This window comes from Microchirus variegatus, assembly GCF_963457635.1.
Source record: "Microchirus variegatus genome assembly, chromosome: 1".
Taxonomy (NCBI): domain Eukaryota; kingdom Metazoa; phylum Chordata; class Actinopteri; order Pleuronectiformes; family Soleidae; genus Microchirus; species Microchirus variegatus.
This window is the reverse complement of record NC_139802.1, coordinates 1,828,266-1,844,107: the sequence shown is the minus strand read 5'-3', so window position 1 is coordinate 1,844,107 and position 15,842 is coordinate 1,828,266. Positions and strand designations below refer to the sequence as shown.

Sequence of the window (15,842 nt, the reverse complement as noted above, 5' to 3'; positions counted from 1 at the left end):
CCAGTGTGCATCTATTGTGGTCGTGAGGGGGCCGGTCTAATGAACAAGAAGTTCAACTGTTCACAATACTGCATCATGATATCACACGTATACTTAATAATACTATTTATGATGCAAAATTAATGTATTAATATCAATAAGATCCATTTATTTTAAAAACATAAATAATAGTGTGGACAACTGTAATTAAAATCCGTACCAGGACCCGTATCAGCCACTGCCATTCATGGCCCTAACAAGTGTATTTATATATGTAATTGAATGTTGTATATGAAACATTTAATAATGGGATAATTATGACCGAATGTTTTATTATTACTGTTATAATAAACATATATCAACAGATTTTTTATTGTATCACCTCTCAGCTACACACTGTGTGGTCGTGGTCCATGTTTTCATTATTACATGATATTAAGTGGGGGATGGCATGTAATCGATTGGGGGGCCGCATGTGGCCCCCGGGCCGCTAGTTTGAGACACCTGGTTTAGACGGTGACGGCATTTTTTGGGGGCTTAAAACGCAAAAATCTGAAAAGTTGAAGACGCACGTTTCCGTCTACACTGCCAAGACGCAAAACTCCGGTCAGATCTGCTCACGTCACGTACGCGTTTACATCACTTACATGCGCCGGTACAGGGAAATAAACAAACATGTCGGACATTTTTACCATGCGTCGGACCTTCAAGCTGTTCTGGCAGCTCTAGTGTAACCTGAAGCAATAATTCCACTTCTTTGTCTGACCAGACGATATTCTTCTTATTACCGGCGGTAGCCGTGTTTTGGTTTTTCGCGGCACAGATAAGAGAAGGAGAAAGATTCCACGCATGCGCTCAGATCACAGCACCGCCTAGCCGCCTGGCATGCATATCCAATCGTTTCCACACACTTTTGTGTCACCGTAAGAAAACAGGCAGATTTCCTCCCGAAAACGCTCGTCTAAACGCGGAATAAAAAGTGAAGACTCGATGCCTCTTTTGCGTTTTCTGTTCAGACCGTCATCATGCAAACGTAGCCTTAAAAACTTGAGTTAATTATGTGTGTGTGTGTGTGTGTGTGTGACAGAGCGTTTGCTTTACCTGAGGGAAAGAAGCCCTGCTCCTGGAACAGCTGCATGACCAGTGCTCTCCTCTGGTCCAGCGTTCGCCGCAGGGAAGAGTACGGCACCTTATCAAACTCCAGCTCTGCCAGGATGTCTTCTCCGTCCGTGGCTGGGTGTGGAGATAAATAGGTGGAGTGGTTGAGACCTCTGGAATCTGGGTGCAAAAATGAGCATCATTTATGTTTATTAGCCTTCATTAAACACACGTGTAGTACACAAGAAAAAGGCTCCAGTTAAAAACAAAGCAGTGGGAAAACATTTCTGTACGTTCCTATTTCATCCTAGAGTTAATTCAAACTATTCCTTTACATCAGTTTAATAAAACATTGTACATTGAAAGCAAAAATGCTATCCAATATTTGCATATTCAAGAAACCGCTTATATTTCATCACTTCTACAAACACACGTAGATAGAGTGATGCACCGTTTATTATTGTGGAAAGACATTTTTTAATCAATGCAAACATTTTACAGTTTTTTATATCATTATGAATAGTCACTTGAATAAATGAATAATCAAATATTCACTCCAAACCCTATTTAAAAGCTTCTTCTATATACGAACCGAGACGACTTGGTGTTCTTACTGAACAAGGGAGTAGAAATAACTCTAACTAACTCTAACCCTTTAAATTTCAAACTCAAACTAAACCCCCCCGATGTTTGCTGCCATTAGACAAATTGTGCATTACCTGCTCTGTCGAAGGTGAAAATGTCTCCCTCGCACTTAGCAGCACTTTTGGGCGTGTTGGGCTCGGAGCTGCAGCTCGAGCGCCGCCGGCTCTTTCTTTTAGGGGAGACTTGATCGTCGGTGGCCGAGTCCAAATCTAGAGGAAACAGAGGAAACAAACTTAAATCCCCAAAGGCTATAAATTACAACTGTGGTCACTGTAGGTTACACTCAGTTTCCCTGAAGCGTTAGAGTTACACGTGTAGAGGAAATGACTGCAACTACACACACACAGATCACAGATTGATCTTTAAGAATCAACTGCCCTAAAAGTAAGAAAACAACAGTCACATTGTGAAGAATTTAAGAATTGTGGAGACTCTTCCATCTAAGCTTCACAAAAGAAGATATAATAATACACAGGGCTCGTACACTCTTTTAGCAATAGTTTTCCATAACCTTTCATTGACTTTCCAAGACCGAAAATCGGTGCCATCCCACAGTCTTTACATGAATGTCCGTTTGTTTTGACTGCAAATCTTTGTTAAGACTTTCGTCAAATAAAAAAAACACACATGCAGTTTGTCGCGACACGTCTTTCATTATCAGCATTTTGCACGTCCGTGGTCTGCGTCTTTCAGCAGCCAAAGTTTAAAGCTCTCCTTAAAAAGCCGCTCTGTTGTAAACTTCCTTTCATACTTTGATTGATATGAATTCTTATTTGAGTAATGCTTTAGTAGTAATGGTAAAAAGTAATGGTTAAAAGAGAGGAAGTGGGTGTATTCTGTAAGGACTTTTGTTGTTGTTCACGTTATAGTTCACGCCTGCAGTATACACTTGCAGCCACCGTGTGGCATCGCTTGCATGTGAATTGTTGTCCCTTATAGGCTGCTCCTTTTTTTTTTTTTTACCTCAGAGTAAGAAAACGCCCCTGGATGTGTTGTTTTTAGCTTCTCCGTTAGCTTTTGTGTGTTAGCCGGCGAAACCCACACGCCAGGACTGAATGATCGTCTCCGTACGCCTTATTTGCATAAACGCAGTTAAATCACATCACACTCGTTGAAACTACACTTTCCTGGCATTTTGTCGTCGAATAGAGCATCTCAAAAATCCATGTGAGGACTGGAGGGTCGCTGAGCACGGCGCCAGTGATCTGCTTGTTTCTTGTTGTGTCAATTTAAATTTTAATCGCACATTACATCATTTTATTTATGTTTTACGCATTCCAAAATATTACCCATGCAATATTTCCATGACTTTTCCAAAACTTTACAGGAAATGTTGTTTTTCATGGACTTTTCAAGGACCTAGAAAATGCATTTTCAATTTCCAAAACCTTTCCAGGTTTTTCATGAACCCTGAATACAAAAACATGGAGATGCAATGCTGTCAGGTGTCACCAACACATTCACAAACAAAAGATTATAAACAACAGTTTCACTAAAATGCAGGAAAAGGCTCAAAGTAACAGGTACGTACTCTGGTAAACCACTGTACTAGCAGTCAGTTTTGTTTGACTCTGCTGATATTTGGGTTGAAATTCCTCCTGCAAACGCTCTGCTATTAATAATAATAACAATAACGTTGTGAGTCAAACCTGTGGAGTTCTTCCTCTTGCGGCGATAGCTGCCCAAAATGGCGCGAGGGGAAGTGGCCAGACTCTGCAGGGTGGGTGAAGGCAAAACCTCCTCTGGCCGAAACTCTGGCAGCTCGGCGAATCGCTCCTCGAAATACACCTCCGACAGCACCCTGCCAGACCAACACACACACACACACATCCAGTATATATACACACTCTCCGCCAATCGTTCCTGCGACTTCACGGTCGAAGAATCACAAAGGTGTTAACTCACTTGTCCACAGAGTCAAAAGTCTTCTTCAGAGGCGGTGGACGGGCTTTGACCTTTTTGGGAGCGGGAGCGTCTTTGTCGGTCTGTGGAGGAGGCAGCGCGGGGTCTGCGGCTGACGGAGGAGGGTGAGGAGAGGAGGGGAGCGACTCCTTCCATCCAGACTGCAGGGAAAGATACAGTTAAAGAGTTTGTAAAGCAAACGCAGAGTTTCTCCTCTTTCTAAGTGTTAGAAAATAGTGGCAGAGAACGTGAAAATATGACAACTGTGTTGTAACGGTAAAGAACCGTCTTCCCTTTTGAGATAAAAACTATTGCTCAATGACGCACATAGTTAGCATAACTCCTCCTTAAACGCTGTAACGATATACAAACCCTCACTTTGCTTTATCAGCCGTTTACCCATTCACTTGGGAGTAACTGCACTTCCTATACTCCTGCCCTCCTAACCCTTTGGTTTGTTAGCTATCTGAGACGTCTTTGTCCCAAAAGTGTCTTACTTCCATAAAAAAAACCTGCATTAACCTCTGACATGTTAACTAAAACACCTAAAAATGTGAAAATGAAGAAGTAAAGAAGAAGCAGACTGGTGCTGTGAGGCTGCAGGTGACACTGACGGAGACGGAGAGCAGGACTGTAGCTACTGTTTGTGTACAGTGTCTTAAAAATGTGACCAAAATGGTGAAAATGTTGCTTCTATGTTAGCAGAGGTGGAAAGTAACGATATACATTTACTCAAGTTACTGTATTGAATACTTTTTTTGTGTGTATTTTGTATTTTTTAAGTACAATTTAAAACCAGGATTTTGTATTTTACTTGAGTACGTATTGACTCAAGTATTGTACTTAGTTACTTTATAACTGTGTAACTATGTGTTTGTGTGTTCTTGTAGTTGCGGCATACTGAGGACCAGTGAGGGTTTTTAACCAACAAAGTGAGGTCTTTTTTACGGAGTGAGGACATTTTGGCCGGTCCTCACTTCAAATCACTTCCTTAGGTTGCTATAACATGCTATACTCAATTTTTCAACCAAAAAAAATCCAATTTTGGACAATATAGTATAGTGTGACTTTTTTGTCAAATTTTGGGTAACCTTTTTTTTTTTTCAAACTTTGGACAATATAGTATAGCATGACTTTTTTGTCAAATTTTTGGTAATTTTTTTTTCAAATTTTGGACGACATACTAATTTTGGACCAAACATTTTGGGTAAAAAAATGTTTTCAAATTTTGGACGATATTGTATAGTATGACGTTTTTGTCAAATTTTGGACAAAAAAAAAACAAAAAACAAAAAACCTTTTTCCAGCCCTTTTTGCTCTGGGGCTCCACCTGCAGACATTTTATGGTACTGCAACCAGTAGTTCTTTGTATACGTCATTCCTGAAGTAGATATTTGTAGTTGTGTTGATTTATAAAGTGGAAATGCTGGTCCTCAGTATGCAGCAAGTACAAGAATGTGTGTGTGTGTGTGTGTGCGCGCACTGGGCAGAGAGAACAGAAATCCCTCAGTGGACATGCTCATAGCATTTTAGATTGGAAAAAGTTGCTGAATTTTATACGATTTCAATCCTAATTTTTTTGTAAAAACACTTTTATCCTTCAAATTTAGCAAGGTGGTTAGTGTTAGTGACACATTTTCCATCATTTACTTAGACTGTATGTATCGTATACCAAGTCGCAGATAAGTATTTGTCAAAAACAACCAGGTGGATGTTTCCGAGTGCGTGTGCGTGATGTTCCGCTCACATCTTTGGTGGTTGTGCTTTCCCTGATCCGTGTGTCGGTGTGGTCCACTGCACCGGAGCCCTCCATGGCTCTGTCGGAGGACGGCGGCTCATCAGCAGCGTGTGTTGACGGAGAACCCGTCTGCCCCGCCGGCTCAGTGTCGAAGGAGAAGTGACTGTTGGCTGCAGCCTCTTGCTCCCTCTCCCTCTCTCGTTCCCGCTCTCTTTCCCGCTCTCTCTCCCTGTCCTTCTCCCTCTCTTTCCCCCTCCCCCCTCCTTCATAGCTGCCTACAGGAATGTTAGCCACCGTTGCCTTCACTTTCTGCGGTGTCCTGACTGGAAGCTGGGTGAGTTTGGGTGAGCTGCCTGAAAGACAGAAATGAATATAATTAATAAAATACATTTGCTGATTATGATTATGTCTCACATTTTATTCGATTCATACGATTCTCGATTCAAAAATTGATACAACGCATAGTGTGTGTTCAGGCAAATTATGGCATCAAAACAATTGAACAGTTAGCATAAGATAATGTGATAATGTGATCACACAAAGGCGCCATATGTAAGAATGTGGCCAAAAACAGTTACTACATTCAAATTCAAAATACAGACGTCTTTTAGGTTTCCTTTTCTGACCTAACTGGCAACCCGTGGTTGCTCGGCAGCTAAGACTCTACTGACTGCCATGACTGGTAGACGGCGGTAGGTGGCGCCACATGACGCCAAAACATGATTTCAAAACATAAACATGATTTGCAGTCTGCAAAATGTTTTTTTTAATGCAAATATTTTGTCTGTACTGTTGTTGTTGGTGAGTTCAGTTTGTTATATGAACATTATTCCTGAGTCTCTGTGACATATTAGGAGGATTTTATGATTTATTACATAATGCACCTTTAACTTAGACAAAAGTTAACATTTATTCATTCAAAACAAATAAAAACTTACTTACTGTAGAAAAAAATAACTTCCATAAATAAAAGCATAGACTAGCTGCCTTTTTCTCCCAGAAGTTACAAAAATAAACTGTACACAAATAACACAAACTGGTGTTTTGTGTGGTTTTTCAACCACAATCCATTTCTGAAGTTTATGAATCGATTCAGAATCGTGGATGATTAGAATCTCGATTCCTATGTGAATCGATTTTTCCCCCCATCCCTATTTAACAACAACAACAACAAAAAAAAAAAAAATATATATATACCTGTACCAGGCGTTTGGATTTGAATTGAAGGACTGCAAGGCCTCATGGACACCGCTGAGCCACTGGGAGGTGCCACTGAGCTGCTACTGCCAGAGGTTTGCATCTGCCTCTCAAGCTGTCTGTCCACATGTGTCAGCAGCTCCGTCTGCCTGTCAGCCTGTCGCTCTGCAGCTCTGTCCAGAGGCAGGTGTCTGTCCGCCTGTCTCTCCGGGTGTGTGTGCGTGATGGTAGCGGACGTCGCCGTGTGCTTGGGCAGGATGTGAGGGGACAAGCCGGAAGGGTTGGCGACGGAATAGACCACGCTGGGGGGCACTGCTGTCATGGAGACCACCCCCGTTGCCATGGTGACGCTGGGCGAAGGGGGGTAGATGGCAGTGACTATCTGGCCCCCAGAACCCGAGACGGGGCCCGACGTGGAGGGCTGTGGAGACTGAGCTGTGGCCAGGAGCGGTGGCTGACCTGGATGAAGCAGAAAGGGGCACAGAGGCAAAAAGATTGTTTTTATTTCACACCGACAGAGATAATACATAACATTTTCAAATGAATAAATAACCCAATATATGATTAACAGGCATTCAAACATTGTAAAGGATTTACTAACTATTTGCTGTGGTTGACCTAGATAAAGAAGAGAGAGCGGCCAAGCGGGAAAACAGTCTTTTTTTAATTTAATTTAACACATATGGGGGTAACACACTGAATAAATATACGTACATGTTTCTTCCGTACTGCCAAACACTAACAAATAACATTTGTTTTCTCCCAATTTTGGGCCACTACTAACAACAAGGTCTATAGAAATATGTTCTCGTGACCCACCTGAGACGATAGCACCAGCTAAAGCCTGCAGGCACATCCTTCAAATCTTAATGGTGGACTTTAACGACACAGCAGTGCACAAGTCTTTCGTGCCTTTTTTTAAAAAAGACCGCTGCCATCTGCTTTTCCCTGAAACACTGCGTCCAATTAAAATGATAAATTGTCTCCTCTAGCATGTGCCGATGCTCTTTAATATTAATCGCTCCTACGCGTCCTCTCTGGACGTTGTTCTCGTGTCCGCCGCTTCAGCCGAGGGACGAAAAACAGAAAAGTTTCTCTCGCACGTTAGCGCTGACGTGATGTCGTCGTCTTTATTCACACATCGTGTGACACAGTGCGCCGTCCTGTCTCATTATCAGGACTGGGGCTCGTTCTTAACTGTGAGCCTGTTGCCGAGTGCCGCATTCATTCAGTGTTCATTAAGCTTTTCTTCTCAGCTCTTTTTTTTTTTAGCTCCCATCTGGAAAGCACCGCCACGAGAAGTAAAACGAAAAGCAGATGCTTGATAACACTTTCTTTTGAGGTGCTCGGTAATTTAAATGAATGACAACTATTTATGTGACACCACTAAAAAATGACTGATCTCAGTCTTTTGCCAGCTGCAGGTACAGGGTTTTTCTTGTGAAGTGGGGCTGAACAAGCACTCGTTTTCAAATCAAAATCAACAAAAAAATGCAGAACTGCAAGAACAGTATGAAATATTTTTTCTCCTTTTCTTTTTGCATTCTTGTAATTCTTCTGCCACCCCCATCTTAACTTATAACCATTAACTTCATGTTTATTTGGGTTCATAGATGCATGCTGTAATTGATAAATTCACATGTTCATTTCATATCGTCGTAAGGACCATTCAGCAGTTATATTGAAAATTAATTAATTAATTAAAAACTATTTTGTGTCATGGGGTAATGTTTCCATGAAGTAATGTCCATAATTACTTCATCATTACAGTGTTAAGATCTTTTAATATTGTACTTTTCTTGTTAATGCATGGCTATTATTTATCATCCTTATCTTTACTGTCTTGCTGTTACGGTAACGCTGTAAACGTCCCCACTGTGGGACGATTAAAGGACTCTCTTATCTTATCAATCTATTCTACAGTGAATATTGAAATGCAGCTTAACTTTAAAAAAAAGTAAATCGCAAAACCACATCAATTACTGTCAGAAACAGCGAAGAAAATGTAATGTCACCTATCGACTACTGAGGATTTGGTCAAAACAGGGTTGAATCATCAAATTTTATAGCCACAGTGGAAACAAACACGTTATACATGTTTTATATATTTATGTATGAGTTAATTTAAGGTATAAAATAGTTTCCTCTGAAAGCTGCTTGTTTAAATACTCATTTGATAAAGTAATAATAATACAAATGTATGTTCTATGATAGGTAATTGATGGGTTATGCACACACTGTTTTAGTATAAACATCACGTTTGACCCTTATGATGTCGATTATCTTGATCTGTGTCGACTCTTTCATGTAAAAAAAAAAGTACAAAATCAGCATAGAAGAGAAAACATGAAATCATCTTTCCATTGCTGACCTGCAATCAGTGGCTGCACCAGTGTCTGCCCAGGTGGTGCAATAGCTGTAAACCCAACTGTTGCTAGGGGTGAGGGAACATATGCAGATCCAGGCACAGGCAAAGCTTGCTGGGAGGGAGAAGAGCCTGTTGTCGTGGAGACCAGAGGCAGAGTGGATGGGACCCCCGGAGTGGACTGGACATAAGTGATCCTGAACAGGAGCAGAAGAGATGGTTAAAGGAGTGAAAGAAAAACGAAGAAGAAGAGACAAAAGGAAATAGACAATGATATTATCTGTAATGAAAAATGTCGAGGTGCAGCAGCAGTGACAGAGGATGTTAAAAGTTCCGTAACGAGGCAGACAAAAATGAACGGGAAAAGAGACACGATGAGACAGAAAGAGGAGGATAAAAAGAGAAGTACTACAGAAGGGTCAGTTGGGCGTCGAGTGTTCACCACAGCGGACATCGCTGGATGACTACTGCTGTACGTGTGTGTGTGTGTGTGACTGTGTTATAGAAGCAGAGAGGTAGTGTGGGTGGCAGCAGGCAGAGGCAACCTGGGCCACGAGCAGCGTGACTAACCCATCCAGAATAGAGCTGCACCAAATGCTTGAGTTTTTGTTTCTCATATTGTTAGCTCACTGTGCTTTGAGGAATCCAGATCACTGGACAATCCAACTTCCTGCTATTTAGTGTTATTTATGCCACCCTAACTCAGACAAATACCAGAGTGTGGCATTAACTGCAAGAAAAACCACATTATGTGTTATACTATTGTATAATTGTAAATTTTTCAATGTATTTAAAGGTGCATTATGTAATAAATCATAAAATCCTCCTAATATGTCACAGAGACTCAGGAATAATGTTCATATAACAAACTGAACTCACCAACAACAACAGTACAGACAAAATATTTGCATTAAAAGAAAATATTTTGCAGACTGCAAATCATGTTCATGTTTTGAAATCATGTTTTGGCATGTGGCGCCACCTACCGCCGTCTACCAATCATTGCAGTCAGTAGAGTCTCAACTGTCGAGCAACCACGGGTTGCCAGTTACGTCAGAAAACTAAACCTAAAAGACCTCGGTATTTTGAATTTGAATGTAGTAACTGTTTTTGGCCACATTCTTACATATGGCACCTTTAACTGGAGCTTTTTAAGGAAGGAATTAACAAATTGGCCCAATTAAATTCTGCTTTTATTCAATTCAAAAATATGCCTGAATAAACCCTTTTATCATATCTTATCGTTAACTACACACCACTTTTTGCTGCTTTCTATTTGTTTGCTTTGGATGTTTTTAAGCCTCGGTTACTTGTGTTCATGTTGTTAACTGGAAAATGAAAAGCTCAAAAGGATGGTGTGTTCTTTCTGACCTGGTGGGGGGTGGTGGCAGTAGTACAGTCTGGGATGGGGCTGATCCTGGAGCCACCACAGCAGCTGTGCCCACTGTCACAGGGAAGGGGTTGGCAGGATGCACTGCTCCACCCTGGGGGAGCTGGGACTGGACCACAGGCATGGGCGCTATCTGGATGATCTGGAGACAAAGAAGGGCAAAATACCAAATTCATTTACTCTGTTCTTACTTTGCAAACTAAATATAAGCTGCGCAGTTTCTCAAGTTGTCATTGTTAGTGTTACCAGTGCAGTGTTCACTGACCTTGCTCCCAGTCTGAGCTCCATTCTGCACAGGAAGAGGTGGAGCCACAATGGGAAACTGCTGGGCAGGGGCTGGTGCAGTCCGTACTGTTGCCATGGGAACAAGCATTTTCCCCTGGAGCACCGGAGATTGTGTTTGCACTGTGGCAAACGCAGAGAAAGCATTTCAGCAGTGAGCATTTTTTTTTATTAGGAGCAACCACACATTATTATTGGATGTGTGTGTGCACAAAGCCTCTGCTGCTTTAAAACTCTAACCTCTAGGTCCTGGGCTGACCACTCCCACTGCCGGGCTGGACGTATATCCCGTCAGTGAACTTGAAAACTGCTGCTTTCCATTGGCCAAGGACATGTGTGTGGGTGGAGCCGTGGGCAGGTTGAAGATACTGGTTGGCTGGCTGAGCTGCTGAGGTGGACTCTTGGGGTTGCTGTTGGCAGGTAGGGTGGGCAGGATGTACTGAACTTGTGTGATGGCCTTACCCCCAGGGGGTGCCAGGGAGGAGGCTGGAAGGAACTGGGGTTGAAGGAGGGGCAGGGGCAGGGGTCCGTTGTTTTGGCTATGTGGAGCTGAGACAGCCGTGTGGGAGAGCTGATGCGAGTGCTGAGAGTGGGGCGAGGAGGTGAGGAGATGCACGGCAGGTTGCGCAGAAAGAGCCCCTCCTAACACCAAATTAGTCACTACTCCACCTGGGCCTACACCTCCACCTACAGGATGAGGTGATGAAGAGTAGCAGCCGCCCCCTGGTATTGCAGCCCCGAGTCCTGGTGCTGGACCAAACAGAAGTTGCGGCTGCTGCTGCTGCGGAGTCAGGGACTTCCTCTCGGGCGGATGAGGGCTGGATGAAGTGCCTCCATCTCTGGGTTTGCTGGCAATGGGTAGTGGCGTGCTGATAACAGGGCGCATTACATTGGTCACCACTGTAGACGCCACCCTCACACTGCCAACACCCAGCAGTGGGTTGCAAATCAGTGAACTGAGGGCGGAGGGTGGAGGTCCTCCAGTCGTCGAAATGACCGATTGGCCAGAAGAGAGGGAGAATGAAGAGGCTTGTATTCCTCCTCCTCCTCCACCACCACCTCCTTCTCCCCCAAACGCATCCCGACCCTCTCCGTCTCCTCTGTCCCTCCTCCTGTGATCTGAAAACCCACCTCCTCCAGATCTGCCCTCATCATAACGCCTGCTGGTGGGGTAAGAGGACAGTGAGACACTCCTGCCGTGAGGAGTATGATGTGAGGAAGATGACGCAGTGGAGCAGATGACCGGGGCAAAGACTCTCTGATAAAAGCAGACGGACAGAAAAAAAATAGTTTGTAATACAAAGACGGATAACGATACCACAAGAAGCAACTACTCGTAAAAAAAAAAAAGCAAAGAAATGTTACCTTTCGATCGTTTTCGTCTCCGGAGCCATTTTCGCTGTCGCTGTCGGTCACCCGCTCCTTACACTTGAGGTCTATGGAATTGCTAGGATAGGGGTCCTCTGTGGAAAAATAAAAACATAGACTAATGCATCTTCTTGCAACATCAACAGAATGAGAACAAGAGGAAAAAAAACACGTCTGAAGAGTGATGAGCAATAGGAAAGAAGTATTTTGGTCGAATAAACTATTTGCTGCATCTGTAGATTTTTGTTGTGTTGCAGATACAGTTATATTTTGCATGTAATAATTCAATCTTCAACTATCAGACCAAAACATCGTCTCCCTGCTCTATGAAGGGTCTCAGTCATCCAGGTCATGATATCTTCAGTAGTTCACTTGGTTGAGTATAATTTGTAGACGTTTCACCCCTCATCCAAGAGGCTTCTTCAGTTTCTAATCTCTAACCTCTACAGGGTCTCTGCAAGTTTCAACGAATCAAAGACTTTTTAAGACTTTTTTAAGACCACAATGAATACAATTTAAGACCCATTTCAAGTCCATACTGGCAAAAAAGTACAAAAGACATGAAGGAAAATTGGAGCCACAAATCGTTGGAACTTGCAATTCGGCTTCACTGTGGGCTTTCGTTAGGTTTTCTCCGCTGCTATGCTAAGCTAAGCTGTAACACACCGCGGCGCACGCACAGCACACTAGCTAGTGGTGCTCGATAAATTGTGACCGGGCAGAACAGGTGGCCTACTTTAGTTCCGTGTTGTACTTATGTTATCGCATCCTCAAAAATAGAAACATTTCAAAGCGAGACTGAAGTTAATGTATGTTTTAAATAAAAGTAACGTTAATAGATTTTTAAGACCTTTCAAAACTGTATTTAAGACTTTTTATGAGATTTTAGGAGAATTTAAGACATTTTAAGGCCTTAAATTGAAAAAGATTGGATTTAAGACTTTTTAAGACCCTGCAGATACTCTGCTCTAAAAGTTAATTCCAAAAGATTGCCTCCAGAATTATATCAACTTCATTAATGTTTTGGTTTTTCCTCTCCATTTGATAAGATATAACCATTTAAAAACAACAAATGATACGCAAAATGACTCATCTTATATCATTTATTGAACAACATGTATAGCCCGTCTCTTCAGTCTGAATTTTGTTTCTTCCGTGCACTTTAGATATTTTACATAAACACAATGTATGAACTAAATATTAAATACATAAAACAGGTGATCAAGGGGAGATCATTTTGACAGACTTTTGGATAAAGGGGCATAAAAAGAGCAAAAATGTGTCCAATTTTCACTTCATCAAAAAAATACATTACCAAAACAAAGACAAAGTAGCAGAAATATAAAGACAAATAGACAAAAGGACATACCAATAAGGATAATACAAATCAACTCAAATATATATAGTGTCATAATACTGAAGCATAAAAGGAAATTGTTTAGCAGCTCATCAAGTTGTGTCACGTGACAATTAAAGGAGCCAAGTAACAAAGTTGGGCTTTACTCTGACTTGATGTTCAGGCATCTTTCCACCATAATTGGTATCTATCTAACAAATAACTTTGTCAATTTAGCTACTTTTGTTTCTTTATGCATTTGCAGCAGTTTAGTATATAGTTCACATGAAACAAATCAAATGTATTGTTGTTACTATTAAAAATGGTGACCAAGATTGGATATTATCAGAGTCAGAAATTTCCTAATCTCTCTTGCAGAGTGAAGAGAACAGAATAATTAGATTAGATAAATCAATTTTTGTGGCGGCATCATTTCTGACACTTAAGTATTTGAATTATTCACTTTAATATCTCTAATGGAACATCTGTGAGTGGAACAGGTCTGATTTCTCACCAATGACATCATCATCTCCCTCCTCTTCACAGATGACCATGCGCTCCTCATCGCTGGTCATGTCCTCGCTGACCCCGCGCTGAGACTGTGACATGGGTTGAGCGGGACTTGAAAACTGACTGCCGCCATCACCACACATCTGAAATCATCAAGTAAAAGACACAGCACATATTCCTTTAGACCATTGACGCCGGTAAAGCATTGCCGCATTTCTACCATAGACGCCGGTAAAGCGGATACGTCAATTTTCGGGGGGGTATAAGGGTTCCTCGCGACACTGGCCCTTTCTCAATACCCAAGTATGCCAGTATGTACTGGCTTACTTGGAAAGTACATACTTGAGATGTACGACTGAAGTACATACTTGCCAAGTACGGGAGTACACGAGCACAAGAGCACGATGTACTTCCTTGTTCTACTGTTTGAATGGCGCGTGGCGCGAAGCATTTAAGCCTCATTACCGCCACCTACAGTGTTGATGAATGAACATATAAAATACATATATATATATATATATGTTGTTGTTATTTTCACATTTTAAATATGTTATACACTATAAAATAGTGTCCATTATATGTAAATACATATACAATGACAGTACGACTTTAATATATATCTAAAATTCAAAGTTACAATAAATTAAACATTAATATTATACAAAAGTTCACACTTTCAGGTCAAAACGTTTGCATTAAAAACAAAACAACATGTCAACAACAAATCTATCGATCACACCAAGTATGTAATGACGGAGCCGTCTGAACCAGCGGATCATTTCATCAGGAAAGGCCGAGGTAACGCTGCTCTGTGCCGGGCACTGTGAGCACCGAGCGTCCACAGAGGCGGAGCTGATAACCTCCTACAGCGCCGCTGTCAAACTATAAATACGTCATATCTTATTACACAAACCACATGTTTGGATTCTAAATGACTAATTTCTCGCCTAAAATGATCTTAAAACTTTGTTCCGGGACACAGAAAAATATTTATTTCAGGTTTATATTTGAATTTTATCCTGCTGTGTTCCGCCGAAATGCATTCTGGGATATATGGCTTTCCCAAGTACGCTTAAGTCACCTCCCGATGCATACTTGGTAAAAATGTGCGGAGCGAGAACACTTCCGGGTATGAGAACCGTACTCGCTGCTCGCGTTCTTGAGAAATGGAACAGAACTTGGACTGAGGCTGACGATGTTTTCACAAGTACGGGAGTACGCAAGTACACACAAGTACACACAAGTACGCACAAGTACGCACAAGTACGGATATTGAGAAACGGCCATTGTTTTGAAATGACTTCTCACAAACATGGAGGACTTTGACAGCGGAGAGATTTCTGAAGGCAGTGATTTTGAGGAGTTTCTCGTCTTCGATGACGTCATCGCTGATAACTTCGAACGCGCTGAACCGATCGACCGGGATTTATGGTTAAGACATAAGTATGTTTGAAGACGACGAGGTCGGCGATAACAACGATAAACACCACCGTAATCGACAGAGTGTTTACAACCGCGCACCAGGGGGCGACGGTGGATTTACCTGCAGATGCCGCAGCGCTGTGAGCTCTATCACCGTCACATGTGAAGCAGACTGTTACAGTCATTACATGCTGTTCTTGTTCTTCACACTCCATCAGGACCAAATCAAGTTGATATGACTTTATTTTCTTACTGTTTTTTAATTGAAAGTTATTCACTTTACTTTTAAATTTTTAAATAAACTAAAATTCACAGGTGTGAGCGCTCAAATACTATTCGAATTGTGTTCCTATATCTGCTACAGAGGCTGAGAAATCACTCATTTTGTAGACATTGAAGCTCAGTTTTTAGAGACATTTTTTCCAGGCGCTTCAGGCCTTAATGGGTTAAATCAGTTTGACAAGGCTTGGGCTATATTTGTCTTGTTAATGACCAAAATTGTCAGTGTTTGTATATCTTTTTAAGTTACATTTGTAGAAAAGTTGACAGCAATTTACCATCACAAATGCCACACTGTTAAGATAAAGCATTTTCCTTTCTATCCTCAGTG

At 41.7% G+C, this 15,842-nt stretch overlaps 1 protein-coding gene across 1 annotated transcript in view; it reads right to left on the bottom strand.

Moving 5' to 3' along the window:
* cicb (capicua transcriptional repressor b) overlaps nucleotides 1–15,842 on the bottom strand; it is a gene marked incomplete at its 5' end in the record, with an annotated part of 39,524 nt that overhangs the window by 2,407 nt on the left and 21,275 nt on the right. Inside the window, 12 exons of the mRNA XM_083902141.1 lie at nucleotides 1,081–1,257; nucleotides 1,797–1,931; nucleotides 3,372–3,523; nucleotides 3,628–3,785; nucleotides 5,372–5,715; nucleotides 6,560–7,018; nucleotides 8,931–9,121; nucleotides 10,296–10,456; nucleotides 10,580–10,719; nucleotides 10,837–11,854; nucleotides 11,962–12,059; nucleotides 13,815–13,953. Of these exons, the coding sequence (XP_083758267.1) occupies nucleotides 1,081–1,257; nucleotides 1,797–1,931; nucleotides 3,372–3,523; nucleotides 3,628–3,785; nucleotides 5,372–5,715; nucleotides 6,560–7,018; nucleotides 8,931–9,121; nucleotides 10,296–10,456; nucleotides 10,580–10,719; nucleotides 10,837–11,854; nucleotides 11,962–12,059; nucleotides 13,815–13,953 (3,172 nt within the window). The remainder of the gene's footprint in view (nucleotides 1–1,080; nucleotides 1,258–1,796; nucleotides 1,932–3,371; nucleotides 3,524–3,627; nucleotides 3,786–5,371; nucleotides 5,716–6,559; nucleotides 7,019–8,930; nucleotides 9,122–10,295; nucleotides 10,457–10,579; nucleotides 10,720–10,836; nucleotides 11,855–11,961; nucleotides 12,060–13,814; nucleotides 13,954–15,842) is intronic.